The 14807-nt window shown below is 44.5% G+C and overlaps 1 protein-coding gene across 9 annotated transcripts in view; it reads left to right on the top strand.

The window, feature by feature from the left end:
* COL4A6 (collagen type IV alpha 6 chain) overlaps positions 1-14807 on the top strand; it is a 256618-nt gene that overhangs the window by 216520 nt on the left and 25291 nt on the right. For 7 of the 9 annotated variants that reach the window (XM_070256859.1, XM_070256862.1, XM_070256861.1 and 4 more), the window contains 11 exons: positions 1006-1065; positions 2129-2173; positions 2670-2723; positions 3791-3860; positions 4896-5009; positions 5947-6087; positions 6997-7101; positions 8867-9027; positions 9527-9706; positions 10267-10450; positions 13121-13174. In XM_070256859.1, the coding sequence (XP_070112960.1) occupies positions 1006-1065; positions 2129-2173; positions 2670-2723; positions 3791-3860; positions 4896-5009; positions 5947-6087; positions 6997-7101; positions 8867-9027; positions 9527-9706; positions 10267-10450; positions 13121-13174 (1168 nt within the window). The remainder of the gene's footprint in view (positions 1-1005; positions 1066-2128; positions 2174-2669; positions 2724-3790; positions 3861-4895; positions 5010-5946; positions 6088-6996; positions 7102-8866; positions 9028-9526; positions 9707-10266; positions 10451-13120; positions 13175-14807) is intronic. The other 2 variants (XM_023633922.2, XM_023633924.2) reach the window with 1 other exon arrangement.

Genomic DNA, 14807 nt, shown 5'->3' with positions numbered 1-14807 from the left:
AACCAGCTGAGCCAGGTCACATCAAGAGGACAAGAGGAGATGTGCCACAACATTCAGCGTCTTTCATAAGCTTACATTTGAGAAAGCTTCACTGCCTCCTTTACTCTCACAATAGGCCTAAATGTTGTTTGCCAAAATCTATGCTCCACAAAGTCCACTTTTGTACAATAACAACAAAATGGCCTCGATTAAGTTTGCCGTGAAAGACTTTATCCACTTTAGTAATGAACTCTTCTGTATCTGAGGGGCCCAGAATCCACTTGCCTTAAACCCAGAGAGGAGGAAGCTCTTTCTCACCTACTCTGCTTTTTAGATTTCTGCTTGTCCCTAGCGAATCCCCAAGTTGTGTCCATGGCTTCAAGCCCTCTCCTCCTGTGAGCAGGGCAAGAGGATTTGGAGACCATATCACAATCCCCTTTGGAGCGCTCCTAGGGTCTGCAGGGTTCTAGACCATGCCTAGATAGAAATACTCTTTCCCACTGAAGAGGATGTTGCAGTCATCATGTCTGCAAAGGACAGAAGCTCTTCCCTCTGGTATCGACCCACAAGGATTAACATGATTCTCAATTGTGGGTCAAAGAACCAAGCTCCTGGATGGTGGAAGGCAGCCTGTTCTCATGGAAAGGGCCCTGGAATGGAAGTCTGAAGACCTGACTGTCTCACTGATTCTGTAACCCATACAAGATGCTTAGCCCTCTGAGTATTAGTCTCCCCATCTGTAAAATCAAATATTTAATCATTTCTATGCTGTTAATCATGTTGCTATAAATACATGTAATAGTGTTTGGGAGAGAAGATGTTACTTCTAGAACCAAAAGGGAACCTTGAATGAATGGCCCAAGTTATACTCAGGCCGTATGTGTTTCTCAGGCAGTGCCAAGAGCCTCAGCATGCTGAGCCTCCCCACTGGGACAGTGGAGCTGGTTAGAAATTACCTCCTTGCTTTGGATGGTGCCAGGAGACCTATAAGGAAATGAATAACTTGTGTTTTCTTTTTTCCTTTAGGGATTTGGAATTACTGGAGAGAAAGGAGAAAAGGGAATCCCTGGTTTGCCAGGACCTAGGGTACGAACCTGGAATATTGCTTGCCTGGGTCTATCAAGTCACCTGGTCCATTATCTTTCCTGTTTGTGTTTTATGTTGTGTAACTTGATGGCCATCTAAGCTTCTCTTGTTTCTCTTCCTCAACCCTCTGGCAGGTCCCTAAGACCTCCTCCTCTCTACTTTGCCCCATTCCCTTGATTTAATGGCTCCCATGAATAAGGAATGATGTACCCCCCTACACTAGGTGGCTCCTCAACCTATTTACTCTCCTTGTCCTCATGTTTAATTATCTTCTGGACTGAAGAATGATGTGAATGTTGTCTTACTTTCATTCCATTCTATCCTGAGGGAATGTGGACAAGGGTTGGGGGGTTGCAGGAATGGAAGAGGGCAAAGTGCAATCTTTACAGGACAGAAACAAGCCTGGGAAGTTCTAGAACATAGTGAGTGATGTTTGAAGTCAATAGTTTCCAATAATAATCTCATTTCAAGAGTAGAAATAACTGTTAGCCCCTCTGATTCCTAGCTTCGGGCACTTAGGTCTTAGGCTGAAAGCAGTTGGCCAACACTAGCCTTAAAGAAGTAGCATTTTAGAGAATTGTGTTTTTAGCTTGGTGATGAAGCTTGTTAAGAGTCTTTCGAGTATTCAGCAATATTCTTCCATTACCTTGCTATTTCTTTCTCTACTTTTCCCTACTCCCTTGTCTTGAAAACACATAATCACCAGCAAAGAATGCATTTGGGGTGAGAGACAAGAGGCCCTCCCACAATCTATTTAAAAATCTCATGACTTGGAACTAAGGCAGACTAAGTATAATACCACCCAGCCCTTCTACCAAATTCCACCTAGTACTTAAAATGTTTCCATTTATTTAGCTCTTTTAAAAATGCTCAGTGTGGCTATTCAGCCTGATGGATTAGTGCTTAGAAAGAAGTCATTAAGCCAGGTCTAGGAACATTCTCTTACCTGATTTTAGGAGCCGCTAAATCCTGAACTCAGTTGGATGCCTTTGTTATGTAAGTCTAGTGGCTTTCTCTAATGTGGGCTATTAATCTTTCTAAGGTGCCTCTATTCTCTTTACAGGGTCCCATGGGTTTAGAAGGAGTCCCAGGTCCTCCAGGGAGTCAGGTATTTTGGTTAACATCATTAACGCCTTGGTGTATAAAATCCTAATCAAAAGGCCCCCTTGCTTTACTTAACATGGTCATCAGTCCAAAGGGAGACGCTGCCTATAATGCAAATTGTCCACCTCCCTTTGATTGGCATAATCTCAGCCACTTTCTTCTTTTGTTTTCACCAAAGAAGATTTGTATTCAGTTTTAATTTCGGTGCCATGCCATGATGCGGTCATACTTCTTTAACATGTTATCAGGGCCTAGCAAGGGCAGCTTGCTTATATTCATCTCTAGCTTTGTGGCCCTTATACCTCTTAACGTGCAAGTTGGCTACCTAGTGCCATATTGCCTTATGGAACATTTTACAGCTTCCAGAGTCAGGTAGAATCTATGTATACCCTGGAATGCCATCCAAGATCCCTGTGCCATTTGCCTTAGCCTAATCCAAAGACCAGCCCCTCTTAGGCTCTTAAACATTCTACTTATTTGTAACTATGTTTCTGCCACAGGGCAAGAAGGGGGCCTCAGGTTTCCCAGGGCTTAATGGATTCCCAGGAATTAAGGTAATGTTGTTGGGAAGTGAAAATGCAGGATTGGGGAGGTGGAAGTGTGAAGAATTACTATAAATGCTGTTCAGTCCATTTGGGCTTCTATAACAAAATATCACAGACTGGTGGCTTTTTAAAAGGCAGAAATTTATTTCACACAGTTCTGGAGGCTGGAAGGCTGAGATCAGAGTGCCAGTATAGTTGGGCTCTGGTGAAGGCCCTCTTCCGGCTTGCAAACTTCCTACTTTTTGCTATTTCCTCACATGGTAGAAGGGGAGAGCTGGCTCTCTGGGCCTCTTTTATAAGGACACTGATTCCAATCATGAGGGCTCTGCCCTCATGACCTAATCACTTCCCAAAGGCCCCACCTCCTAATACCATCACTTTGAGCATCAGGTTTTCAACATGAATTTGGGGGCGGGGGTGCTATAGGAGCAAATCCATCCCTACAAGGAGGAATATTTTATTATGGACGTTGTTTAGAATTGCCAACTTTGTGGTTTTATTATAGTTTTTAAATTCTCTACAGACAATGCATCCCGTTATTGCCTGCACCTGGTGCAGATAGCTCCCACCACCCCACCCTGGATATGCCACTGTATCTGATTCTGGTACCTGAGTCCCTTTTTTGGGAGCATTAAGACTCCTTTGATTTCCCCTGCCTAACATCACCCACTAACAAGGGCAGTGACAGTAGCAGAGTCCCAGGTCTGCTGAGAGTGGGAAAAATGTTGAAACTCTGCTCCCTCCTTAGCACCTCTTGGGTGCAGCCATGTTGTCTATTCCTGTGATGTTTCCCAGGCCCAGAAGCAAATTATCCTAGAGTAAGGTTGTAAAATAAAATTGGGATCCCTCATCCTTGATAGGTTTGCAATTGAGCGTCAAGCCTCTGGCCTGGCTTTGTCGCCTTCATCTTGAATTTATTGGACTTTTAAATTAACCTATGAACTAGTTGGCCCTGGAAATTGGGGGTTACAGAAGAAGGAACCTTTGGTTTTCCTGGGGAATGGCTTTGAGGGCACATAGACCTTGCGTGATGAGGTCATGGAAATATTTGTGTTTAATGTATTTAATCTTTTCAGGGTGAAAAGGGTGGCATTGGTCTGCCAGGCCCCGATGTTTTCATTGATAGAGATGGTGCTGTGATCTCAGGTGCAAATTTTCATTGATTTGGATGGAGAAGAAAAGACAGGGGGTTAAATTCTATATCCCCTGTAATTGTTAAAAGGATAATTTGTCAGCCACTGGATTGCTGCTAAACCCAACTCTCCCAAGAGCCCCTCATGGGTCCTGAACTTGGGGAATGAAGCTAACCCCATTATCTTGGGCAAAGCCCCACACTCCATTTTTCTATTGGGTTCACCGAGACTAAGGTTTGGGTTGGCCTGGGCCTAGATTTGCTAAAAATGGTTCTACTAATGTTTAGGGAAGGATTGATATCCTTTCCACCTAGGCTGACTTCAGCCTGGTACTTTGGGACACTCAGGGTCCCTTCTACATGATCCCATGCATGCTTGAGCTTGACACTTTCCTAGGAAGTAGAAAAGTATCTTTGGCTAGGGGAGCAATTAGTTGACAGTACTCAACAATATGATGCTTTGAAAGTTTGTCTTCACCTCCCCTTGTTCTAGTTACTGTGTGTCCCCAACTCTTCCCTTTGCCTTCTCCAGAGACCCAGATGCACAGTGTCTCCAGATACCTCTGGCTTGATCAAAGCCTTCTACTATAGTGCCTCTTCCCCTTAGAGTCTCCTAACTTGTCCCTCTCAGGCCCATGCCCTGTCTGGTAAATTCATTGAAGCTGGGGTGTTAATAGTTGACAGTGACTTCCTGTGTTCCACTCCCAGGAAACCTATGTGTATAACATGAATAGTAGACTTCAACACCTTAACCCAAATGGTAGACGTTTGAGGTATTACAGCAGATTGGTAGTAGTAGAAGAACCTTCCTAGTACTTACCAGAGTTTACCACAGAAGGCAAGCCCTGGTCAGACCAGTTCTGAACACTAGTGAAGCCTTAGCTCAAGTAGCCTCTTTATCACATGAGGCCATTAGCACCTGGGAGACCTATAAAGGATAAGAAAGGCATTTCTAACACGAGGACATCTCCTTGAAACTCTTGTTAGGCATTTTGTGGCATTTGTGGGCCTGCTCTGGGTTTGCTCACTGCTTTATTTTTTCATTGCAGTGCCAGGTTATCCTGGAGACCCCGGCATGCCAGGCCTCCCAGGCCTTAAAGGGGATGAAGGCATCCAGGGCCCGCCTGGCCCTTCTGGCATCCCTGGCTTACCAGCTTTACCAGGTGAAACAAACTAACCCACCCCATACACAGATCAGTCCTCTATCCTCTCTGGTGCCCAGCGTCCTCTTCTATACCTCTGATCTGGTTACATACTTAACCAAAGTCAAAGGAAAGATAGCTATATTCAGAAGGCTCCCTGCTGCCAGCCCACGATGTATATCAGGGTAGGACCTTGGTGAGCAGCTTTCCTTTGGCTTCAGTAATGTACCGTAGCTAAACAGGCAATCCCAGACTGTCACTGAGGTTTGCAGCAACCCGAGGGAACCTGGGTTGGACTGCCAGAGCCCTGTCACTCTTCTGTGGATGTGCCATCCCAGTTGATTCCTGCTAGAAGGGGCTAACAAAAGCCCAGAGGAAAGTTTGTACCCAGACCCTTAGTCTATGCTTAACTCAAGCACTAAGTGGTCCCAGGATCCTATGGATGACACCCTTGAAACAATCATCAGAGGGGCATACCCATGTGTCATTCTATAGTAGTAAACAGACAAAGGGCATGCCAGAGTCTGGGAGGCATTGATGTCCCAAATATAAAGCCTCAGACATTACTTTCAAAAGCACCAGGTTCTAAATTCCTTGTAGATAGGCCCCTGTAAGGATACCTGTGCTTTTAAAGAAGTTACGTGGAGGAGGTACAGTTGATCCCAGCACCAGGGTGGAAAAAATCAAGAAGTGGGATACTGGAGATATAAGTTTCCCTCTCAGGTTTGCCACTGAGAAGCTCCTCACCCCACATTTCCTCATGTCTTTGGGCCTCAATTTCCCAAGAGGTTAGGCTAGATGATTCCTAAGGACCCTTCTAACTCTGATGCAAGAGAAAGGTGAATGCTTTCTCAAATTCTTCCCTTGGAGTTAGTTTTCCAAAGTATGCCACTGATTGTAATACTCCTGAAGAATAGGGTGATATGATTTGCATTTTTGTGTGGGCTTGTCCTTCCAGGTGTCCCAGGTGCCCTAGGGCCCCAGGGAGTTCCAGGCATGAAGGGGGATCAAGGAAACCCAGGCCGCACCACAATTGGGGCAGTTGGCCTCCCTGGCAGAGATGGTTTGCCAGGCCTACCAGGCCTACCAGGCCCACCCGGTAAGTTGTTCATTTCTCCCTTTGGTCTTGAGACTCAAGTGTGACCCAGACTGCAGAACAGTCATGATTTTTGAGGGAGGGAGCATTTCACAGGTGAAACAGCTAAGCCAGGACACATGATAACTGCAGAGGGGTAGTGATGACACCCTCATCCTCTGAGTCAGACCCCTACTTCTACAAGTTAGTAAGCACAACAGTCAGTGTTCATCAAGGAACAAGCAAGCTGGGCCCATCTCGATGACCAAACACTACCTAACGCCTTCCGACTTTAGTACTCACTTCCTTCCACCCTTCGCTGTTCTCAGCCCCGAGGCCTCCAGTCTTGCAGCTCCTGAAGAAGAAGCATTGGCTGTTTCAACCTTTCCCTGCTCCTCAGGGCTCCAGGAGAGTGTCCTGACAGCCTCATAAATGGGAAGCTAAGCCTGAATCTTCAAGGTGGCTGCTAAAAGCCTCCAGAGGGCTTATTCTACTTAGATCTTCTACTTGAGTGTAAGATTCCAGATTCTAAGAGAAAGACTGGAAATATGCCCAGCATGTTTCTTTGTAACCTAAATTCTATGACCACTGCAGCTTGCACCCACTTCATCTTTTGTCCTAAGAGGATTTTCAGGGATAGACATTGGGACTGCTGAGTTACTGAAGCTGCCTTGGTCATTCCTGTATCCCCTGTGTCTAGTCTACTGACTGAAACATAGTAGACATTCTGTAAGTAGTAGTAGAGTGAATCGAGCTAACAGAGGATAGACTTGCTGCAGACTTTGGGTCCTGGACTTGGATTTTTTGTTTGTTTGTTTCTGCTCTGGTTATTGAGCCTTGAAGACCCAGGCCTTGGTAACTGAGCTGCTGTGCTAGTCAGATGAGCCCAGGCTCATGTAACTTGCCAATCTTTTATGCTTCTTTTTCCTGAAGGTCCAGCATTTGAGACTGGAACCCTACAGAACACAGAGCCAGGGTTCCCTGGTCTCCGAGGAGAACGAGGTCCAAAAGGAAACCCAGGCCTCAAAGGAGTAAAAGGTGATTTTGTTCCCGTGGGTTTCTTTGTTCCCCGAACTCCTTGGAAAAGGCTTTCTGGGAAAAGAGCAACCCGACAGCCTTGGGAACCCGAAAAGAAGCGATCTTGGATCCTGATTGAGGATCTGATTATAGGAATGTTGGAAGTGTTATATTTGGGCCTCTAAGACTGAGGCTGGTAATTGAGGTCACACAGGACGAAGTGGCTCACAGGCTACTCTCTCTTCCTACCCACTCCACCTTCAGAAGCTATTGCCAGTAGCACAGGGTGTTAACCAGCACTTGCTGTAACCCCTCCCAGTTTGCAAGGCCAAGGCTGGAGGTCACTTATCATTACCTTCAGCTTGAAGGAAAGGGCTGAACAGGTCAAGACCTGGCACTCTGAAAAAGCCAACTGGCTCTAGGAAAACAACTCCAGCCTCCACTGCTGGTGAAGGACTGATTGATTACCCAAGCCTTGGGCTGCACTGTTCTCTCCATCTTCTTGCTGCTTTTGGGTCATTCTTCCATTTCATACTCTGAGGTGAAGATGCTAAAGCTCAAATAAATCAACTCATTGTAGTTGCAGCCCAGGCCAGTGTGGAGGAAGAGGTGAAAAGTACTAGCTGAAGAGAGGTTTTGGGATGGCCTAGGGGTTTCAGGTACCTGAGATCTCTCCTCTTCTCTCAAGGAATTGACAGCTCTCCTCAACCTCAGAGAGGTCCTAACTTACTCCCCTCCTTTCTCGTTGCCCTATCATAACATGTCACTACCTAAGTATAGGAGCTAGTTCAGAAGTTTTTGAAAGCTCCATCTCTACTATTCAGATCCAAGGAAGACTATTTTAGGGGAAAGGACATTAAATTGCAAGTCTTCACTTAGGATGTTAACCTTGGCCCTTCTCTGACTCACTACAGAGCTAGTGTACTTCTTGATGCCATTCTCGTTCCTAAAACAGGGACAACTCTTGACACTGCCCCTTCTATGTTCCCATGGGACCAGAAGGTTTTTCTAAGTCTGGAATGGTGATAGTGATTCTCAAGCTTAATTATACATGAGAATTACCTTGTACAGGTTACTAAAGATTAGATTCTTGGGTCTGGCCTCCTGAGAGTCTGATTGATTAGACCTGTGGAGAGGCCTAGCAAGCAGCCTTATAAGCAAACATCACAGGTGACTCATGCAGGAGGTCCGTGGGTCACACTTGAGAAATGCTCATTTGGAGAACAGACTGTTCTCTCAGAGTTTCAGGGATTACCAATTTCGTAAAAGTAACAAGAGGCCCTTCAGGATCTTAGGGAACTCAGAGTTGCCTATATTGGCCCAAATTCTCATTTTCTAGACCATAAGCATAGAAGGTACGGGTGGCTGCGCTATAGTACTGATGGTTCCTTGATACCTCTTCAAAGGTGCTTTGCTGAAATCCCTATCACCAATTTATTTGGCATTTGTCTCTCTGTATAAAAGACAGAGGAAAAGACATTTTGGTGGAGAGAACCTTTGAGTGGCTTGGATTCCAGACTCTCAGTTGGTAAACGTAGGTCAGTGGTTCTCAACTCTGGCTGCACATTAGACTCGCTGCTGGCTGGTCTCCACCTCAGACTAATGAAATCGAAATCACTAGCACAGATATACTTTGATGGAGAGTGAACCTAGTTCATTTGAGTCTGTTCTCTGCAGGCCTTTTGATTCCCTCTGTTGTTCAATGTCACGAATTCCCACTGTCAGATCTTTCTTCTTCTTGAAAACATGGCCCACTTTGTTTAAAGTTGTCTTTTTTCTCCCCCAGGAGACTCAGGTTTTTGTGCTTGTGATGGTGGTGTTCCCAACACTGGACCACCTGGGGAGCCAGGCCTGCCTGGGCCACCAGGTCTCATGGGCCTCCCAGGCCTTAAAGGAATCAGAGGAGATCCAGGCTCTGGGGGAGCACGGGGCCTATCAGGGGCTCGAGTAAGTCTTACCAAACTTTGGCCCTGAGGAAGCAATGGGAGATTTCAAGTGCCCCTCACTCCTCACCAATAATTTTCCTAAAACACGTAAAAGAAAGATGGGAATAAAACAAAGCTTCAGGTATTTGACCCATAATATGAAGAAGTCAGACTAGATGATCTCTAAAGTCTCTTTCTGCTTTAACCTACCTATGTTCCGTTCCTTTCTCACTCTCTTAACCCCTCCCTTTCTTCCACAAAATTATTTACATTTGCCTAGCACTGTTCTGGGCCTTGAAGATAAAATTAGAATTAAGACAAAATTACCAGCCTCAAAGATTTTAAAATTTACAAAGGATAAGAAAATAAAGGAGCAATTATAATCCAAGATTATGACATAATCAAGTGCCCAGAACAGTGACAAAATGTATCCAGGACCTTCTTTAGGTCAGACCTATGCTAGGTACCAGAATTCTATGAAGTCTTCATCTCCTGATCATTCCCTTTTGTCTCTTTGTCAGGGTTTATTTGGGACTCAAGGTCCTGCAGGCCCCAAAGGAGAGAAGGGAGAACCAACGGTCAGTACAGGATTGGGGATGCCAGGAGACCAGGGTGATCCTGGGCCCCAGGGGCTCCCTGGTGAGACAGGAGCCCCAGGCAAGGACGGAATACCAGGTTTACCAGGTCTGCCAGGCCTTCTGGTAAGTTGATCGTTCCCGGTGATTAGCTCTACAAATCCTCACACCTGAATTAGGGGGAGGTTCTGATGGCCACTAGGCCATGAGACAGGGCAGAGCAGGGAGTCCAGAACATCTCTTCCTACCTCTGCCCCTGACACTTTTTGCTCTGTGCTTTTCCTTTCTGTAAAATGGGAATTGTTTTCCTCAGAATGGGTCATTGTCTCATTTGATAAATGCTTGTAACTATTGACCATATCACTTACAATGCTTCAACTTCTCAGTAACTTTCCCTTGCAATAATCCAGCTGCTTTCTGTGACCCCAAAGATTGTTATCCTGCTCCTGTTTCCTCCCCCCTCCCCCATACCAATCTAGAACCTTTGCATTAACAGATCACCTAGAGTTGACAACCTTCATTCCCACTAACTAAACTCAGAGGAGTTGATTGATAAACTAGAATGATAGAGAATCTTAACAAAGAGCGAAGTATTGGTTACATTGGTTACCTCTTTTCCTATGGTCAGTGGACTCTCCAGTAAAGTCACTAAGTTGGTCTTTCATTCTTTCTTATGTGTTGTCTAGGGTGATGATGGACAGGGCTTCCCAGGTGAAAAGGGGTTACCAGGACTTCCTGGTGACAAAGGCCATAGTGGTCCAACCGGACCCCCAGGAATTGGGCTACCAGGATCCCCTGGACCTCGCGGGCTTCCTGGAGATCAAGGACTAGATGGATTGCCAGGACAACAAGGCCTCCCCGGGCTTCCAGGTGAGTCAGGGAATCAGATGGCTTTGGATTTGGAAAACTGACCCCTTGTAGACTGTAGATATGACCCAGGTGCATGAAATGTGTTACAAGAAGAGGCTTGGCTAGTTATAATCACTAATTTCAATTCTCTTAAGGGTTCCCAATTGGAAAAAGGACCATAATTGTATTGTGGTGCACTTTCACAGAATAATATAGATTTCAGCTCTACTTAGTGAAAAACTTCCTAACAGAGAAATCTGAAAATGTAACGGGGCTACCATGGGAGGTTATGAGTTCATAATCCCTGAAAACTTGCAGGCAGAAGCTGTATGACCATTTATTATGAGTTCCATTGAAATAATGAGTAGGGGATTGGACAAGGTGCCCTCTAAGTTGTATGATAATATCATCAGCAGGGAAGAACATTTCCTTAATTCACAAGATCTCAGACTGAGAAGAAACCCTAGTTCTATCTAGTCTAATCTCCCTTTCCTACCTTAAATCACTCCCATTTATACAACTTCATTTTCTACTTGAATTTCAGGAATTATAATGAGTGGCAGTCCTGCATATAGACTGTGAATGTGCTATACTAATAACTTGCCTTCTTCCATAGAGCCAGAACAGTTCTTCACTCCAACGTCTATGTTTCCGCGACTTCTTTGTTTCCATTAGTGGCACCACACTTCTTATAGTCATCTGAAGTTTGAAAACTTGACATTTATCTCTTATTCTTCTTTTGCAATGCTTCTTATATTCTTTCCTTCCTCTTCTTGCTATTAAGCTCTCATTATCTCATGCCTAGCTTATCAAACACCTATATGCTTGTTGCAATAGTTGGATGGTTGGCTGGCTGGCTGGCTGGATGGATGGATGGATGGCTGGGTGAGTGAATGACAACAACTTCCTAAGCAATTTCTCATCTTCTACCTCCAGACTTTGGCCACTCAAGTCTACTATGAACACTGCAGCCAATTTAATATCTATAAAGTACTGAAATCATCATGTTGCTCCTCTAGTCCAAAGCCACAAATGGTCTCTACTAAATAAAGGATGCTGACCAAACTCCTCAGCCTGGAATTCAACAGTCTCCAAACATGGACACAAACAGCCTTTCAAACCTAACCTTATCTCACACTCTTCATGATTAAATATGAAAACAAAAAACACTAAGACAATAATATTTTTCACCGTCCCCAAACACAATATGTTCATTTTCAACTCCAAGATTTTTCCAACGTTGCCTTTTTCTGGAATACTCTTCTTCTTTTCTCTATGTCATTGCATCCTGTCCATCTTTTAAGGTGGAATATAAGCCCTGCTTCTTCCACTAATCCTTCCTTTGACCTCCACAGTATGTCATTGCCACCTAAGTTATATATTTCCTTCCATTAATGCTTTTACTTTTCCCAACTGCATTATAAGCCTCTGGATACTAGAGAAGGTGAGTAATACATTTCAGCCTTTCTTGACCTGCCTAGCATAGTACAGTGTTCCGTAGCACACTAATATATACTTGCAGAAGAAAGGGCCTCCCCAATAACCAAGGGCCTTTTTGTTAGACCTCTTTCCACCTTGTTACCTTGAAGAATTGCAAAAAATAAAACAGATACCAGGTCTTTTGAAATTTTATTTATTTTAAAATCTACTTTTGTGAATTGGTATAATAAGGATGATGATAGGTTAAAAATTGATGATTCAAGATTCTTAAAACCAAGTTGGTATTTCAGTTCACAAATTCCTTTGAAGGCTGTGAGGAATTTTGTCAAACTAAATCATTCTACCTTTTGAAATTCCTGGTGTCAGCTACAGCTTTCCTTCCAGCTCAGTTTTCAGAGACATTATTCATGGTCATTTCACCACCCCTCTGCCAATGGGGTCTTCATTCTAGGTCAACACATTTTGCAGGCAGCTAGGTTTTAAACTGAGTTATAATAACATGGTACCTCTAAACTTACACTCCAATCTGAATATTATCAACATTCTAACTGCTTGAAAACAAGCTGAGTCAACAGAAGGAAGCCCCTGGGACCATTTCTATCCCAAGCTTCACTAGTTCTTGGACACAAAGTTCTTAGGAATATAGTGATAAAGTAAGCTATAGCCTGAGAGGTGCCTTGTGCAGAAAATGTTCTTGTTGCAGTACTAAGACTTTCCAAAAAATTACTTCAATTAAGAGCATTAGCTTTCTTTTTCTCACTATGGCAACCAAATACAACAACTCCTCAAACCTAGCTTTCTTTCCACACAATGTTAAAAACATGTACCCTGTGGGCCCCAGACATTTGCATTGTGGCCATTACCGTTGCCATGAAAAATGAAGATGCTGTTCCTAAATGTACTCGCTTCAACCAGGGGTGGCCCAGGTTAGGACAGCTACATTGCCAGGAGAGGGAATGCAGTCATCGGAAGCCTTTCAACCTAGTAGTGTGAATTATTACAAACCCTGGGCAGGCATACAACCAGCTCTTTCCAAAGAGGCTCTGGTCCAGATGCTCATAGTAATCAATCACCCTGGTTATTACTGAAGCAGCTACTGTGTCCTTGATCCTGTGTGGGTGCCAGCTCTCTCTGCTCAATCCAGACAGGGAATTTGATTGGTAGGCATACTCAAGCTGCAGAGAAGACTTCCCTTGGGCCTCAAGGAACTTCTGTCCCGGTTTAATTTTCTTCTTTACTTGATTGGTCTAGGTGACTGCTGCTGCAAGGAGAAGGTTGGTAAAGGAGACTTAGACACAAAGGGAGGTGAGAGCTAGCTAGGTCTAGGGGTTCTCAAACACCAATGTTGGCAAAACCCCCCTTCCTCTTTGTTCACCTTTTTCTCAGACACTCGCAGTGATGTGAGCACCACACTGGAGCCCCTGGTTGGGGAGGGGTGATCCTAAGGCTGGGGTGCAAAGACTAACACTGACACTGCTTCAGAGGCTCCTTAGCACATACTTCCTGGGAGGGCATACAGGAGTAAGTGGACATGCAGTCTCTGAAAGGGACTGATTTCCTCCTTCACCATGCATGTTGACAGCTTGGCTGATCTCCACCTTCACTTTGTGAACTTAACTAGGGCCATAACTTGCCTTGGGAGGTGCCTGGAAGGACCCACACATGTCTGATATATATTCATTGGACCCAGAGTAAACTGATACGTTAGAATCTTGATACCAGAGGTGCTTTTTATTCTGAAGATAAATTTTGGCATTGATGGGGAAAATTCTGAATAATTAGGTCATTTGTTGCACTTATAAAACAGAACATAGGTAGAGCTGATTTCTGCTTTGTTGGCGAGAAGGCTCTGAATTCAGGGATGTAAAGTGGAAGACAGGGATGTAAAATAAAAGAGCCAGATACTAGTGTGACTTAAAGTCCTTATCTTTCCACCATGTTGACCCTCTGCTTGAAATACACAAGTGTGGTGTGGTGTACAGAATGGTCTGAGGCAAAAGGGAAGTATGTGCTTTATTTCCTCTGGTTTCTGCTCATCTTCCCTTTGATCATTATTTTTCCTGTCCTGGAACCTTTCCAGATGCTTGTCCTCGGCTTCATCCTCTAAAGGTTTTGTTTTATCTAGCTTTCATGGGTGAAAAGAATTTATGAAACTGATCTGATAAACTGAGGATGGATGGCTTCATGTTCGGACCTGTCCCAGAGAGATTTGTATTTCACCCAGTTTGTTTTTTAAGACATAAAGCAATAGAACTGCAGTGTTTGACACATTGGAGACAATGGGCTATTGAAATAGTTGGAGCAGGAGAGTCTTCTGCAGGGTCCCTCTAGTGATACCATCTAAGGAGGCAGTTCTTCAGCCTAGTCCAAAGGACCCAGGCCCACGCCAAGCACAGGATTGGCATCCCTCTCCCAGTGAAGCATCTTATCATGAGGTGCTTGCCCATAGAGCATATTTCCATAGTAGAGAAATAACCCTCAGAAATAGCTCCATCATCTCAATGTGTGACAGAATGAAGGTGGGGGTGACCACCTATGGAGCAAGATCAGGCCTATGGCCATCTCTTTACCTGTGGAAATATGACTATAGCAGCCTGAGGTCTAGAAGGCAGAACATTGCTGCCCAGGCTACAGAGTAGTGCCACTGACCTGACTGACGTAGAAACCAGGGCATGGCCTTGCAGGAACTCTTCTGAACGCTCCTTAAGTAAGATAACAAAAAAGTACTATTCGTTAAGCGCATACCAGGGTGCCAGGTATTGTGCTAAGTGCTGTTAGCATTATTACATACAATCCTCACAAACACCATATGAGATAAGTAGCTCCCATTTTACATATGAGGCTCAGAGAGGTTAAGTATGTTGCCCATACAACCAGTTAGTAGCCGAACTAGGATATGAGCTCAGGTCTGTCTGACTTCAGAGCCCAACCTCTTAAC

The sequence above is a fragment of the Equus caballus genome, chromosome X (assembly GCF_041296265.1).
Source record: "Equus caballus isolate H_3958 breed thoroughbred chromosome X, TB-T2T, whole genome shotgun sequence".
Lineage (NCBI taxonomy): Eukaryota > Metazoa > Chordata > Mammalia > Perissodactyla > Equidae > Equus > Equus caballus.
The sequence above is the reverse complement of the archived record's forward strand: the minus strand, read 5'-3'. Positions and strand labels throughout refer to the sequence as shown.